Genomic DNA, 18,001 nt, shown 5'->3' with positions numbered 1-18,001 from the left:
TTAACGGAACTACGTCTCTGGCTTCATGCATAATTCAAACCTGTGTGCTTTTGTATTTTGGTGGTTTAACTATTGAGTTAGTCAAATCCTATTCTCGGGGTGAAATTCCCCGGGTGGCGTTGCCGGTAAAAGAGAAGTCCTACTCGCCACATTAAGGAATGTGAGTGTGTGCATGTGTGTGTTTGTGTGTGCCTTTAAATGTGTGTGTTATAATTTCTGAGGTCATTCCAGCAGGTGTTCATTAGGTAAATAAGGAAATGGGCATATGCAAATGTCATTAGTTTGGATCCTACAATGAGGCACCTGTATGTCCTGCTGATTGGAGGAGAAACAAGAGGACACACACACACACACACACACACACACACACACACACACACACACACACACACACACACACACACACACCTACTCTCTCTCTCTCTCTCTCTCTCTCTCTCTCTCTCTCTCTCTCTCACACACACACACACACACACACACACACACACACACACACACACACACACACACACACACACACACACACACACACACACACACACACACACACACCCACACTCACGCACACTCTCTCACAAAAACACACACACCGGTGTTGGGAAGATCAGATCGTTTTACTGACTCTCTCGTTCAGTCTCATTCAGCTCATTCATCATTCCTGATGCTCAAACGGCAGATCTTGATTCTACCAACATCAAGGTCATGGGTTTGATTCCTTCAATGCAATGTAAGTCGCTTTGGATCAAAGCAGCTGTGAAAAACATTCATGTAGAATGCAAAATGAACAACTCTATATTCAAGCCATTAGTTACATTTTAAATAGTCAAATTCTGTCAGAATAGCCATACACTTATCAGTGTCTGTATGTGAAGACTGAAGTTCTCATCTGTTCTAGATCGATCTGAGTCTCATTTGTGAATGTAAGAGTGTTCTAGTTCAGTGACACACAACCTCTGACCTCATCAACAGCATGTTCTGTAGCTCAGGTCTCCTCAGATCAGAGCGGCTGTAGTGTGTCGGTGAGTCTGGTCTCTGATAGCGGGTCATTAAACCGTTAGTACAGTCACCAGTGCTGTGGCCTTTTGTTAAAAACCCCTCGTTTACTTCACATGGTGTGTGTGTATGTTTGGTCAGCAGATGGTCAGTGTGTGTGTATCTATATACACATATTCCTCAGTGGATCAGGACTGCATTGGCTCGCATTGGTTTTGGGAAATACAACCCAGGAGAACTTGAGAAATGTTTGAGTTGACCTCTGAATTTTGATCGCAGACTTTGTTATTGTGAAAAATCTGAGCACAGTTTGAGACATTGTTGAAACTCTAGTGGAGACACATTGATTACTGGAGTCTTTTTCTGAGACAGAAACATCTGAGAAGCAGAAGACTTATTTGAGCAACTCTTGAGACATGAATGTGATGTTCTGTATCTGTTCTAGTAAGAACTCTAGCTGCTGCATTTTGGACCAGCTGGAGTTTGTTTACTAAGCGTGCAGAACAACCACCCAATAAAGCATTACAATAATCTAACCTTGAGGTCATAAATGCATGAATTAACGTTTCTGCATTTGACTTTGAGAGCATAGGTCGTAATTTAGATATATCAAGTGGCTAATGTGAGTAAAAATGATCTTTGTGAGTAAATACATTCACACTGTTCTTATCAGAAGTGACATTTCTCTGCACATTAACCAGTTCATTTATTCAGTGGAAGCTGACCACTTAAAGTGATAGTTAACCCAAAAATGAAAATTCTGTCATCATTTACTCACCTTCATGTCGTTCCAAGCCTGTATGAGTTGCTTTCTTATGTTGAACATAAAAGGAGATTTTTTGAAGATTGCTGATAATCAAACAGTTGGTGGTTCCCATTGACTTCCATTGTATTTCTTTTTCTACTATGGGAACCACCAACTGTTTGATTACCAGCAATCTTCAAAATATCATGGTTGAACTATCCCTTTAAGCATCATGATCTACTGTCTGAGTGACCAGGACTCAGATTAGATGTGTGACTGGTTAATATCTGGTCAACATCAGACTATAGTTATGATGATTATCTGATGTGATGTGAGTGATTGCAAACATCTGTTGTGATGCGCGGGTCTCCCGACGCTAGTTTTATCTAGTTCTCTTCCTCCAGAACCTAATGTGCTGACACACGTGGAATATTAATAGTATTAAATGGATTGTTCAGCTAGAATGATCATTATGTTATCATTTACTATCCATCATATCTTTCCAAACCTGTTCAAACACAAAAGAAGATATTTTGAAAAATGTTAACAATAATATTGGACCCCATTGACTTTCATTGTATGAACAAAACATGTAAATATCTCATATAAGTAAGTAAATAATGACAGACAGTGATCATTTCTGGGTGAACTGTTCCTGTTCAGAACTGCGATCTGAAGAGCAGAATGAATGTCGTCCAGGTTCTGTTGGTTGTCAGACAGAAGTTCTCTTACGGTTCAGTCAGACGCGGTGAAATTACTGTAGACCTCAAACTTTTTTGTCAGCCGAACCCCTTTGACATAAATTATTTACTTAAAGTACCCCCTGATATTAGCAAATATGAGTAAATATAATGAATATAATCAGTAAATATATTTACTATATGAAGTTAATGGCACATTTGCTTGTTTAACTTTAAAAACATTTATTCTGATCAGTTTTAAAGTTTTTAGTTTATATAGCTTTGTTATCATTACACTTAAAAATATATAAAAAGAAAAAAATATTTAATTTACAGTGTATTAGTTTTTTTTCCACAATATATTTTTTTAATACAGAATTATTTTTATGTATTTAAAATTTTACATTTACATGACAATTGTATAAACCTGTAACATTTATTTGCAAAATCTTTTAATTTAATTCATTATTATCATTATTTTTTTTTATTAATTCGCTAATAGTATACACTCATATACCGTGTACCAACTCATGAACCCCCTGCAATTCTCTCATGAACCACCAGGGGTTTGCGAACCCCACTTTGGGAAACCCTGCTCTAGACCCTCAGCAAACACTGTGTGTTGATTTAATGTTTGTTCTCCATTCAGAGCAGCTCATTCTTTATGTGCAGCTACAGGAGGATTTATTACCAACCCAATTATTTAACATTCACCCAGTGGTCCACCTTTACCAACCGCTCAGCAAAATAAGTTTATTTTTGTTCATCTGTATAAATAGATAAACGTGTGCAGGAATAACTCGTTCCAGAGACTTGAGAAAAAGTGTCTGAGAGCTAGGTGTTCTTCTTTAAACTAGTTTACCTTGATTTCTGCGATAGGAAGCTGTGATCATTAACTGTCTTTTTCATTGTAGGTGGGTCCAAAGCCATGACATCAGAGGAGGAGGGGCCTGCTGTGGTGGAGGCGGAGACACAAATGGACCTGTGTGCCTCTCCTGGCTGGGATGGGCTTGTTGAAGAAGAGGCGGAGCCTGCTGAGCAGGAGGAGGCGGGGCCAGCGGAGCAGGTGCAGGTGGCTGATGATGTCAGCAGTGAGTTTAGCGCTCTGGTTGTCCCGTACCCAGAACTGGCGCCCATCGTCTTCTTCTGCCTCAAACAGACCACATGTCCTCGCAGCTGCTGCATCCGCATGGTGTCCAGCCCATATCCTTAACAACTGCAGCTGCACCAGTGCTATTTTAGCATCATTATTAATATTTTGAATTTGAAAGTTTTAGTTTTCTTTTTTTGTGTGTGTTTCTGTCAGTTTTATTAGTTTGTTTTTAAATATCTCTGAAATATTTATTTAATTATTCCGTTGGTTTTAATATTTTTATTGATGCTTTTTTCTGCCAAGGGTTAAAAAAGAAAAAGAAAAAGTTGCAATTACCTGCAACTTTAAAAAAATTGTGTCAAAATTGCAAAAAAAACAAACAAACAAACAAAAAAACCCTGAGTTTATATTTTGCATTTCTAACTTTTTTTTTAATTTATATCTCACAATTTTGAGTTTATATCTTGCTATTCTGAAAAAATCTAAATAGTGAGATAAAAAGTAACAATAACCTTTATTATTATTATTATTAATATTTTCATCCTCTGGTGGTAATAGGCTTCCATATATTTTAAGTTACACTAAATGGAAATGAGAAATGTAGCTTTGGCAACTAGCTTTGTTTTAAAAAAGCTACTTTAAAAAAAAAAAAAAAAAAAATATTTTATTTTCTTTCAGTTTTTTGTTTAGACTATTTTAAGTAACAACGTTTTTTTTTTTTTTTTTTTTATGGTTTTAGTTAAGTATATGTTTTTGTGTTTTTTTTTTTCGATCACATGGTTAATATTTCTGCAGTGTTGCACTGTTAGCCCCGCCCACAGTCACGTCTCATTGGTCCACATCCCGCTCCACATACCTGCATATTAAGCCCATTTCATCTGATTGGTTGTATTTGTGTGAGGATGAATAGCTGTAAGCGTCAGGACACGTGTTGTTCTCCAGAACATCTTCTCTTTCCCAGGTGACTTTCAGCACAACAGTGAATAATAATAAACCGTCTTCTGTGATGAAAATATAATGATAAATCAGCGGCTGTCTGCTTCACTCTGTGTGTGTTTTCACTCTGAGGTTGAGAATATAGTTACAGTGTGTATGTGTACACCTTTTAAAGCTTCTCTTATAATATCTGTTATTTTATCTCAGATGTGGCTGGGCAGATTCTGAAATGTCACTATTTAGTCAGTTAAAGTCTCACAAAGCAGTCAATCTGCATGTCATTTGTGTATTCAGACAGAAAGAGCTGCATGAATGATGAAGTGATGTAGTTGTTTTTAGTAATGCTCAGGTCATCAGATATAGAAAACATATGAAACAAGGTTTGTGATGATGAATGTCTTGTGTATGTGCGTACAGTCAAAACTCTAAATGAGAGAGCGGAGGTAGGACAGAGCGGAGCCCGTGGCTGTTCTGTAGGCAAGCACCAAAGTCTTGAACTTGATTCGAGCAGCGACTGGAAGCCAGTGCAGAGAGATGAGAAGCGGTGTGACATGGTCTCTCTTGGGCTCATTGAAAACAAGACATGCTGCTACATTCTGTATTTACAAGAAGGGATCAAAATTCACTGTTTAAATCCTTTTTGACTCCTGCCAAGCACCGTACGGTAACTGATGTGCTCGCTGTAGTTTGCATGCAATTGAAAGACACACACACTTTTATTACTGCAATGCGGGAAGTATTTACAAAAGCAAAAAAGAAAAGAGAAGGAAAGCATGTAAACATTTGGAATGGTCCATTATTATGGCAGCAACAGGTATGCAATGCAATTTTAAAATATGTATTATATACAATTATATACATTCAAATTATAAACCAAGCAGTTTTGTTTACCTTATGGCAATAAGAGGTTGCATTAACTTATATCTGCTAACTTTCCCAGTTTTAATGACATCCATCATTCTTAGAGATAAATAGCAAAACAGAAAACCATTTCAACTGTAGTGCCTCTATTTTTAAACTGGAGATTTAAATAATCAAATAAGTAGGATGGAGGCAATGAGATGTAAAGATTGTAGGCTGATGTGATGTTGTAGAGCTGCTGTAGACCTGCACTGATCGTCTCCTGCTGTTCTTCAGACAGAGATCAATCAAACCAGATCAATACAGGGTGAAACGTCACCTGATCACGGTGATCGGCATGCCGGACGATCCGCGGTCAGATTATGGCGGTGTGAAGCGGGTGTTTTCGGTATGACTTTATGCGAAAGCGGTTGACTGAATGCTGTATGGTCTGTGATTGTTTTCCTGTCTTAAGACTGACACTCAACCTCTTCAGCCTCAGTGTTTATGTGCAGAGATGACATCATGATCTCTCTCTCTCTCTCTCTCTCTCTCTCTCTCTCTCTCTCTCTCTCTCTCTCTCTCTCTCTCAGTGTTTCAGTGTCTCTCGTCCTCAGCTGTATTCTTCTCCTCTGTGCTCTGGCGTTTCTTCAGCTCCAGCAGTGAATAATGTCTCTAAATGTCAGGTGTCTTTTATTAAGATCAGAACGGCTCTGAAGGTGTTTGTCCGGCTGTCAGACAGTGTGTGTGTGTGTGTGAGTGTGCTGGAATGATTCGTATGATCTCTGAGTCTCTCTGTGTCTGTTTGGGTGTTTCATGTGTCTGAATTTGCTGGAATCACATGTGTCCGCTGAACTTAGGTTAGTCTCATCTGGACTGGTTTGGAAATGGATGATGATAATAATAGACTCCAGTGGAGGATTTGATTCAGATAATGGCCTGACAGTCTCTGTGGATGCTCAAATCCAGTGACTAGATCTTCCTCAGATGTGTGGTTGTTGAACTCAGTACGGTCATCTGATACAAACCAGTGTAGTTTAGAGCTGGTGGATTATGGATCAGTGTAGAGTTTGATACTACATTTGATACAGAAACACAGTGAAGCACCACAGAGATCAGACAGATGTGTGTGTGTGTACTGGTATTCCCTACATTATGGGGTCCAAATGTCCAAGGATAGTAATACCAGTAAATTTTGACCTTGTAGTGACTTTTTTTTTTTTTTGGTCCACATAAGGAAAGCAAGTTGTAAATCACACAGAATGAAGTGTTTTGAGAATTTAAAAATGCCTGTAGTTTTGTGTGAGGGATAGGGTTAGAGTAAAAGGATAGAAAATACAGTTTGTACAGTAGAAAAACCACTACGCCTGTGGAATGAACCCATAAAACATGGAAACCACTGAGGGATCTGATAATGCTGGAGTTTTATTGAGGTTTGTTGAGATGCTGGTTGTTTTGATGTCTAATGTGTGATATTTGCATAATGTTATATAATCATTTTTTGCAAGGTGAAGGAGCTGCTGTGATCGTTGTGTGTTTAGTAGGTAAATGTCATGTTAACGGCATCATTTAGATTCACTGAGACGAGACGAGATGCAATTAACATCTGACTTCAGCTTTACCACTGAAATACAACACACTCACAAACAACAAACAAACCGTTTCCATCAGTATTGAGTGGCTCAGTGCATCTGTCTTTCATCTCACAGTGTGTTTCTGGAGGAGATTCAGATCTGCAGATCTGTCTCATACATGAACAAAAGAGCCATCATTATCCACTGGATCATCAGCTCATAAAATCAGTGCTGAATGTCTGCCGTCAGTGAGACAGTGAGTCTACGCTGAGTGGTTTGAATATTCAGTTGATGTTAGCAATAACCTGAAAACCACTCAGAACATGCCCAACCACCTAACAACACCCTGATGACCTTTCAGAACACCCTAGCAATGACCTAACAACACCCTGGCAACCATGTAGAACACCTGTCTAGCAACAGTCTGATGACCTTCCAGAACACCCTAGCAACCACCTAGCAACACCCTGATGACCTTTCAGAACACCCTAGCAATGACTTACCAACACCCTGGCAACCGTGTAGAACACCTGTCTAGCAACAGTCTGACGACCTTCCAGAACACCCTAGCAACCACCTAGCAACACCCTGATGACCTTTCAGAACACCCTAGCAAGGACTTAACAACACCCTGGCAACCGTAGCAACCACCTGATAACATCCTAGCAACCACCTAGCAACACCCAGATGACCTTTCAGAACACCCTAGCAACGACTTAACAACACCCTGGTAACCATGTAGAACACTTGTCTAGCAACACCCTGACGGCCTTTCAGAACACCCTAGCAATGACCTAACAACCCCCTGGCAACCGTGTGGAACACCTGTCTAGCAACAGTCTGACGACCTTCCAGAACACCCTAGCAACCACCTAGCAAACCCTGATGACCTTTCAGAACACCCTAGCAACGACTTAACAACACCCTGGTAACCATGTAGAACACTTGTCTAGCAACAGTCTGATGACCTTTCAGAACACCCTAGCAACGACGTAACTACACCCTGGCACCATGTAGAACACCTGTCTAGCAACAGTCTGACGACCTTCCAGAACACCCTAGCAACCACCTAGCAACACCCTGATGGCCTTTCAGAACACCCTAGCAACGACTTAACAACACCCTGGCAACCATGTAGAACACCTGTCTAGCAACAGTCTGACGACCTTTCAGAACACCCTAGCAACGACTTAACTACACCCTGGCAACCATGTAGAACACCTGTCTAGCAACAGTCGGACGACCTTCCAGAACACCCTAGCAACCACCTAGCGACACCCTGACGACCTTTCAGAACACCCTAGCAACGACTTAACAACACCCTGGCAACCGTGTAGAACACCTGTCTAGAAACAGTCTGATGACCTTTCAGAACACCCTAGCAACCACCTGATAACATCCTAGCAACCACCTAGCAACACCCAGATGACCTTTCAGAACACCCTAGCAATGACCTAACAACACCCTGGCAACCGTGTAGAACACCTGTCTAGCAACAGTCTGATGACCTTTCAGAATACCCTAGCAACCACCTCACAATATCCTAACAACCACCTAGAAACACCCTGACAACCATTCAGAACACCCTAGAAAACACATAGAAGTGCCCAGCAGGTGCTCTATCATTGTGGCAGCAGGTTTTGCACACACACACATACGCAATAAAATTAATTTTGTGAAGCGATCATATTGAGCATTGAGATGTCAGTGGATCCAGATGAGCTCCTGAGGCTCACATCAGCTCCAGAGAGAGGCATATGTGAGGTTTTACAACCCTCAGGGTGTGAGGTGTGTGTGTGTGTGTGTGTGTGTGTCCGCAGCTCCTCTCATCAGCTCTAGGGATTTTCTGGTTTTATCAGAGCAGGCGCAGAGAACGGCCTGATCTCCTTCACTCTGCAACATCTGCTTCAGACGATGCTCTGCTGTTTGTGAAGTGTCAGACGTGACAAAAGTTTGGGGCGGGACTTTCTGTCTGACTGACCAATCACAGACAGGTGTGTATATGTGTGTGGAACTGCTCTGAAAACTGCTCGTTGTTTGCTTTCAAATTTTTTTTTAGAGACCTTATTTTTTTTAAGTCAATTTTTCCTGTTCTTCATCTTCATGTTTGTTGCAGTAATCATCACGCTGTAGGTTTGTGGTTGCTTCTCCTGTGGTTGGTCTGTGTGGCTCATCCATCATTAACAGCCTTGTGTTCTCCTCGTCTCTGTTGATCCGCTCTCTATTTCTTTGTTCTATTTTTTCTCATTGCTTTCAATTACGACCCACAGCAGCTGTTATTGCCATGGAGATTGAGAGACCTCAACACACACACACACACACACACACACACACACACACACACACACACACACACACACACACACACACACACACACACACACACACACACACACACACACACACACACACACACACTCAGCAGTGACTCAACTTAAGTGTGTGTGTGTGTGTTGAGGTTTAATCTGAAGCTGTTAACGGTCATCAGTGTTTCTGGTTTCCATTGTTACTCATATTCAGCTGTTACTCATCATGTCAGTTATTCAACATCACATCACAGAAGGTGATTATTCTAGAAAATAATGTTCTGTGTTACGTAAGGACACATTCAGTGAATATTTGCTTTTATCCGTATGTCAGTCAATGTGAACGGTGTTCTTCACAGCGTCAACTTAACACTAAAAAACTCAATAGGCGATTTACTTTCAAACAGTTTTGCATTTTAATTTGGACTACAACATTACAAAATCTTCTGATTCTTTATAGGCCTATTGTTCACTAACACTTTACAGTAAGGCTCAGTTTACATTAGTTAATTAATTAGTTAACATAAACTGACAATTAAAGCTACTTCTAAAGTTTCATAAGTTTAATAATTATTAAAGTCAAAAGTCGTAAGTGTATTATTTAATAGACTCGTGCTAACAAAGTTGTTATTAAGTATAAGTATTTTTTAAACTAATGTTAATAATAACTTCTGTAACAAATGTAGCTATTTCTCATTGTTTATGCTGGTTAATGCATTAACAATTCTTAATTAATAATTCTTTTGCACTTTAGTCTGTTTGAAAAATTTGTTTACTTTGAACGTTTAAGTACAGTAAAGCAATACACAAATATGTGTGTAGTTATTTTTGTTATGAGAAAAAAGTTATTAACTACACTTTTTTTGCAACTAAATATTCACCATTAAAAGCTTTATCAATTATTGGAGCATGAAAATTTGATACTGTCATATGCCTATTATTCATGAGATCATACAATGCATTATAAGGTGCATTACAAGGCATAATGAATGCATTAAAATACATTTATAATGCATTAGATGTATAAAGACTTTAAAAGGCATGCTATCATAGTTTGTGTTCCACAAAACTGTAATAATTTGGAGAGAAAAGTAGAAACAAGTTGCTGCTGTAGTTTAGTTTCAGCAGTTGCTCTTTAAATGCAAAATGCATAAAGTAAATGCTCTTTATGCAGGAATGGAAACTAGATTTTTCATTTATTCCTTTAGTAAGTATTTTTTGTTTGTTCATCTGCTTGTGTTTGTGTAAGTCTCAGTTCTGGCCTTCAGGTGTCTCTCACACTGTTTAATTTGTCTTAAATAGCAGTTATTCGTGAGTTTTATCAGGCTCCCATCACTCCGCTGCTCTCAGAGGCGCTCGTGGAGCCTGTTTCTGTGTTTGAATGTGGAAGATTAAGAGCTCGATTGATCCGTTTGACTGAGAGATCCGACAGACAGCAGCAGAAATCAAAGAGAAATGATTCACCTGTGCTGACGAGAGAGATCTGAGCGGCAGAATGAAAGCGCCGCTGATAGATAACACCAGCGCAGCGCCACAGAGACTAAAGAGCAGTACAAATCCCTTTACTGGGACTATTTATAATGCAATTAACCCACAAAACACACACACTTCTCTTTAGAGCTGTACATTCTGACACACTGTGAAGTGATCAGACGAGTGGAAATTGAAAAGAGAAACATCACGGTGTGCAGATGAAAACTGATGAGAGATTACTGTCAGTCGGTGAACGGTCAGGTGTACTGTAGTCTGTCGTATAGATTCACGTACTGTGTGTGAACCTACAGCATGTCACAGACATTAAAATCACAGCTAATGTCCATTATAGGATCTGACTGATAAAATTGGATTAAAAATGACTAAATTTATTGTGGCCATTTCTATTCTACAGCACCTTCTGAACTCTGTGCCTCATTACCAGAAGAGTGATAGTGATACTGTAATCAGCGAATCCTTACTATTATGATTTCCTTTTGAATATCCTTGGGATAAATTCATACTTTAAATTTATAAAGACCACTGTCCAAACATTGGGGAAGATTGATTGATTGATTTATTTACTTATTTAAAAAATAAATAAATAAATAAAAACAGTCAAAGCTGTAATATTATGAAATATTAATACAAAATATTTTTGTGGAAACTGTGATACATTTTATTTTTCAGGATTCACAGATGAATAGAAAGTTGAACAGAACAGCATTTATTTGAAATATAAATCTTGTAACATTGTAACATTATGAAATCTTTAGTCTTCACTGTCACTTTTGATCAATTTAATGCTTCCTTGATGTATTAATGATTTATTTATTTATTTTTATTTCTTTATTTATTATTTTAAATTGTTTTTTGTTTAATTTTTTGCTAAAAACGTAATTATTCCAAACTTTTGACCATTAGTATATTGCACTATTTGAAATGACATAATATGAAAGTGTTATTGTTTATATATATATATATATATATATATATATATATATATATATATATATATATATATATATATATATATATATATATATATATAGTAAATGCAGCTCAAAGTGCAACATTATTATTATTATGAATGGGTGTTTTAGGCTGGACAGTGCAGCTGAAGAGTGTTGATGTTCTCCGCTCTGCAGGAACAGACGGATGAGGACGCTCAGGTTAGTTCCAAGTGCTCAGGGTTGTGCTGTGATGGGAGTTTCTCTAGTCACAAACACATTCATCTGATTTTATTATTCTGCGTCTCTAACACTGGCTCTCTGAGGAGCGCCCGTTGCTCGCTCGGCTCCCGCTCTTTTTTTAACGGTTGTCATGGCAACAGGACGGTTCTGTCTTGAGGAATGCTGGCGGGATTCTGTTGCCGTCGGCAGCGGGAAACACTAGAAACGATGGAGATGATCCAGACTGTTTGACTGATGCTGATGTCAGCCTCGTCCATCACCGGGTTTACAGTAATCAGCCCCACCAGGGATTTTTACATGTGATCAAAATGACTGGGTTTGTGGTGGTAATTTCCAGAAATTGGAGATTTTTTATTTATTTATTTGCAAAGTAGGATGACACGGTACCGTATTATGTTTCATGTTAGATGCACAGTAGTCAAAGAACAAACAAAATGTATAAAGCTTGTTTATTTTGAAAAGTGACAAATAAGTGCAACATGAAACAGAAACAAACAGTGCTTTATTTAGACACTTTTTAAATTTCTTCTGTTGTTGTTTGATTTATATTATCGATACACAGCTAAGGCTGTTTCTAGACATTTCGTTGCACTAGACGAAATCCCTCCCCCCTCCCCCCGTTTGGATATTATCAGTGACTACTTTTTGACTTTATCTGTTTTTTTTTTATTGTTTTGTTGTTGTTTAAAACATTGATTTAATAAAGAGTCCATTTTTTTCATTAATATTTCACTCAAGCCTATAAAACCCTTTGTTACCCCAAACAACATAAAAAAACAATCAGTCACATAAAAGTTATCAGATTCCAGCTACTTATTCCTTTGTAAGCTTCCCAGTACTAGTATTTTGAAATTGGCCTTTGAATTTAGCTTTATTGCATGGCCATAAAACCCCAAAAAACAATCCAGCAGCAGTTGACAGCGCTCTGATCCAATGGCATTGTCAGATTGACAGTACACTAGTCCAGTGATGTTGGCCGTGCCACTCTTTATCACAATTCTGCTAAAATGTATTGCCAGTACATGTGCTCATTGTTGCCCCCTCCTGCTGGTGGTGCCCTGGTGACCTCCTAGCTTGCTTATGCCTAGAAACGGGCCTTCAGACAACAGTAATATGTTAGGAAACTCTGTAGCAGAATATGTGCAAGGTTGCCAGGTATATGAAACTGCAGTTTTCCCCTCTATCGAAATAGCATTCCGGGGAGATCACTTTAACCCCCAGACTTCGAAATCAACCCGTGGCAACTGTGTGAAATTAGCCCAGTTTATCAGAAAAACTGCAGACTTGGCAACCCAGGTAATGTGAGAGAAAGTTTCACCGCTTCACACAGACAAATCACTGACATCACTGTATCCTCATGAAAATAATGCATTCCAACTTTAGACAAATTTGGGATAATTATAATTTAGTTTTTTTTATTTTTTATTTTAATTAATAAGATCTTAATTTTTGTGATTATTTTGCAGTGAGATTGCAAAAGCGAGATTTTGTTGATTTTGCTGTTGATTCAGCGAATCATGAAAAACTGGAGGGACTGAGTCATGCAGCGAGAGCAGAGCAGCAGTCCCACCTCAGAAAGATGTTGCAACACTTATTTTGATATGCAGAACTTAATATAGTGCTTTAACACAAATCCAGGCTTGAGATTTCAGTTTTCCACTGCTCGGTATGATCTCGCTCCATGATACTGTACAGTGACATGATTGTTGTTTTTGAGGTGGAGCTGCAGTGCTGAGGTGTTTCCGAAGCTTCATTTGTGCAGGGTCATGTTCCTCGGGAGCCTCTCAGCTCGTGTCTCGTGTGATTACTCACTTTCTCTCGATGTGTTTGCTGGTCGTGTCGTTCATCATATCGATGTGTCTGCGGCACACGCTCGGCTCTAAATGACGCTGCTAAAGGTCAGCATCTCGTCCAGCGCTAGCGGTCAGACGTGAGCGTGTGACTGTGCAGCTGACGGACGATCTTCTGGAGATTCTTGAGTTACTAATGCAGACAATCAGAAGTAGATCACAGCCTTTTCTTTCACTTGTTCAGATGTTTTGGTGCAGATGTACAGTTAGTGATCGTCTGCTGCTCCTCCTGCCATCAACTTCCAGACTCTCAATTAACTTGATTTAAAACTCTGCTGTTGCCATGGAGATCAGAGAGTGTCGCCGTGGAGACAATAAAAGAGTTTAGCTTCATTCAGCCGCTGGGTTTCTGGATGTGTTTCAGTGAGCCGTGACAGACACGCGCTCCACCCCTGATGTCATGTAGCGCCTGTCAGTATATATATATATTTCCTTCATGTGGGAAAAATATATTAAAATTCTGCCATAAACTTATGTCATACACTAACATTTAAAAGAACTGGAGTTGGTAAGATTTTTAATGTTTCTGAAAGAAGTCTCTCCTGCTCACCAAGGCTGCATTTAATCGATCAAAAACATAATAAAAATTGTGAAATATTATTACAATTTAAAACAGCTGTTTTCTGTGTGAATGTCTGTTAAAGTGTAATGTATTTCTGTGATGTGCAGCTGTATTTTCAGCATCAGTACTCCAGTCTTCAGTGTCACATGATCTTCAGAAATCATTCTAATATGATGATTTGCTGCTCAAGAAACATTTCTGATTATTATAAATGTTGAAAACAGTCGTGCTGCACAATATTTTTGAGGAAACGGCGATACATTTTATTTTTCAGGATTCACAGATGAATAGAAAGTTCAAAAGAACAGCATTTATTTGAAATAGAAATCATTTGTTACATTATAAATGTCTTTACTGTCACTATTGAGCAATTTAATGCTTTGATTTAAAGAAAAAAACTGACCCCAAACTTTTGAACATTAGTGATACTCAATCTTTTTTTTTTTAATGGAGTAGTATATATTTCTGTCTGTCCACAATATTTTTTTCCACATTATGGAAACTTTGAATTAACCGCCAACTATGATCTCTCAACACGTCTCAACACTTATGATCTTTTCATTGTTTTATCATCATACCTGCTTAATTTCATGAAAAAAAATATTAATTTTAAGTGACATACAGGTATTAAAAGTTCAGGATCTCATCATCTCAGGTCTGCTGGTAGTTTAGCTGTGTTATTGATGTGTGTGTGTGTGTGTGTGTGTGTGAGTGTGTGTGTGTGTGTGTGTGTGTGTGTGTGTGTGATATATAACTGCAGTGTGTCTCCGGATCTTCCTCATTTTCCACTCCGGCTCAGTCAGGATTCTGGGAAAGGCCTTCATTATTGAGCTGGTTTCAGTCAGCGCTCGTGAGCTTCTGCTGGAGCCGCTGTATAAATAGAGCCTGCAGAGCCAGAGTCCTCTCTACTGACCCCAGATCAGCGTCTAACGACACCAGACGGGACAGAAGCGCTGATGAATGTTTCATGCAGTAATAATGAGAGACTCTGAGCGGAGAGTCATTCGGACCTGCGCTCGTTCTGTTTAATGTGAGTATGTGTGTGTGTTATGAGGACTAAATATTATGGAGACAGATTAGTCTCAAATATAATTCACGCAAAAAACACGATTCACACATGCGTAGACAATTTCACATGCATGAAACCTAATTCACGTACACACAAAAAAAATCACATGTGTGAAAAAAATATATATATTCACAAAAAGCAATTCACATGCACAAAATAAAATTATATATTCATAAAATACATTTCACAAATGCAAAACACAATTCGTAGATATACAACTGTGCACAAAAACCTTTGAATGTTTAAAATGTACGAGTGTCTGAATGTACAAATCGTCATTTACTACGAATCCACTCGGATTTGTGTGTGTGTGTGTTTTTGAGACTTTCCTGGCAGAGCTCTCTTCCCACGTGGGTCTGTCGTACTCTTTAGCCAATCAGATGCGAGCTTACCATTCAACCAATCATATCATAAGCCACTGAGAGTGCATTCAAGGAGAGTAGTTTTGCACATGTTCAGATGAAGTCACAATAATGGCAGAAGCTTCCTTTGTTTGAGTCTGCGCGTCAGAAACGGAAGTGCTAAAAATTGCTAAAAATGGGCTTCACTTGTCTCAATTGAGTTCCAATTGGGTCGCTGTGTCCATTTATTTTACTGTCTATGGGATTACTGATGTAAAGGCTTAATTTCCGTTCTAATTAATCCATATTGCGCAAAAGGTGCGCAGAATCGTGCTCCTTGAATGCACTCTCAGTGGCTTATGATATGATTGGTTGAATGGGAAGCTCGCATCTGATTGGCTAATGAGTACGACAGACCCACGTGGGAAGAGAGCTCTGCCAGGAAAGTCTCAAAAACACACACACACAAATCCGAGTGGATTCGTAGTAAATGACGATTTGTACATTCAGACACTCGTACATTTTAAACATTCAAAGGTTTTTGTGCACAGTTGTATATCTACGAATTGTGTTTTGCATTTGTGAAATGTATTTTATGAATATATGATTTTATTTTGCGCATGTGAATTGCTTTTTGTGAATATATATATTTTTTTCACGCACGTGAATTTTTTTTGTGTGTACGTGAATTAGGTTTCATGCATGTGAAATTGTCTACGCATGTGTGAATCGTGTTTTTTGCGTGAATTATATTTGAGACTAATCTGTCTCCATAAAGTGTGAATAGTGTTTTTTTAGTGAATGTAAAAGATGCAGGGTTAGAGTGAGGGGATAGAAAATACAGTTTGTACAGTAGAAAACCATTAAGCCTAAGGAACGAACCCATAAAACATGGAAACCGCTGTGTGTGTGTGTGTGTGTGTGACTGAGTGTTCACTATAATGATGTGGTGTTTGTGAATCAGCTGGAGCTTCAGCTGTTTGTGGTTCAGCATTAGTTTAAGTGAGCATGTGAACGTCTGCTGGGACTTTTTCAGTGTCACAGATGGAGATGTGAGTTAATAGAACTACTAAATTATATTGAAGTATTTATAGTAAAACAAATCACCGTACTGACCATATTTCAACTGTAACTGTGCTTCATTGAAGCATCACGATGAATCCTCAGGGCATCTGCAGCACAAACAGCATTTAAGTCAAGACACTACAGGTGCAACCACTGTTTGATTGCTTTTTATTTTTATTTTGTTTTGCACTGGTCAGTGTTGAGATTTTGGTCTGATTTGCTTCCCTTTAAAGAGTTTTTCCTATCTATCTATCTATCTATCTATCTATCTATCTATCTATCTATCTATCTATCTATCTATCTATCTATCTATCTATCTATCTATCTATCTATCTATCTATCTATCTATCTATCTATCTATCTATCTATCTATCTATCTATCTATCGTTCTATCTATCTATCTATCTATCTATCTATCTATCTATCTATCTATCTATCTATCTATCTATCTATCTATCTATCTATCTATCTATCTATTCTGATTTATGAAATGATAAAAAAGTTAAATTCAAACTGGATAAAAGCCTTTATGTTAACAAAGAATTTTGAACCTGGCTTTATCCAATCTTCAGATTTCTGTTCTGTCAAAACACTTGTCATATTGTACCATGATGGATCAGCGGCTGAAGTGTGGAGAGACCTGTTCACCTCCAGCCTCTCACCTTAAAAGAAATAACTTCTCATTCTTGAATGATGACTAAACGAGTTTGCAAACAGATTGACGTGTCGGTGTGTTTGACCTGCTGCTGCTGGGTGAATGAGGTCAGCGTTTCACCTGAGGAGGCGTTACTATGGTAACAGAGCAGCTCCAGTGCCCACCTGCGCCTCACATTCACTGCAGCTTACCTGACACGTGTTTGAACACTTTGAACATTTGAGGATGTTATTACAAACATTAGTTTTAAAGAAAGGCATCATTTTCTCCCCCTCATTTGGTTTCAAACCTGCATGACTGTCTGTCTTTCTTTCCTCTGTGAAACACACTTAAGGAGTCGTTCAGCAGAATGTTCATGCTGCTCTTTTGCTTTTACTGATGCTGCTGAGCTCCAGAAATGAATTCAGTATCAACTCAGACAGACTTTCGAAACATTTCGACGAGTGCTAGACAAATAAACAACGAAAGGCAGATGAAGACGAATCCTCAAGAGGAGCCACACGTTCATGCAAACACACACAAAACTCATGCAATCTGTCCACATACAGAAGTGTTATAGAATGATCATTTTGACTTATTTAATAGAAAAATCACACCGGTTCACTTCAAAAAACCAACTCCAAACA

The 18,001-nt window shown here is 38.6% G+C and overlaps 1 protein-coding gene across 1 annotated transcript in view; it reads left to right on the top strand.

Annotated features, from left to right (window-relative positions):
* Positions 1-527: 527 nt before the first annotated feature.
* LOC109074070 (voltage-dependent T-type calcium channel subunit alpha-1I-like) overlaps positions 528-18,001 on the top strand; it is a 68,866-nt gene continuing 51,392 nt past the window's right edge. Inside the window, exons 1-2 of the mRNA XM_042757586.1 lie at positions 528-727; positions 3,333-3,621. Of these exons, the coding sequence (XP_042613520.1) occupies positions 703-727; positions 3,333-3,621 (314 nt within the window). The 5' untranslated portion in view covers positions 528-702. The remainder of the gene's footprint in view (positions 728-3,332; positions 3,622-18,001) is intronic.

The sequence above is a fragment of the Cyprinus carpio genome, chromosome A6, assembly GCF_018340385.1.
Source record: "Cyprinus carpio isolate SPL01 chromosome A6, ASM1834038v1, whole genome shotgun sequence".
Classification (NCBI taxonomy): Eukaryota; Metazoa; Chordata; class Actinopteri; order Cypriniformes; family Cyprinidae; genus Cyprinus; species Cyprinus carpio.
Note: the sequence above shows the minus strand (reverse complement) of the source record. Positions and strands in the feature narration are given on the sequence as shown.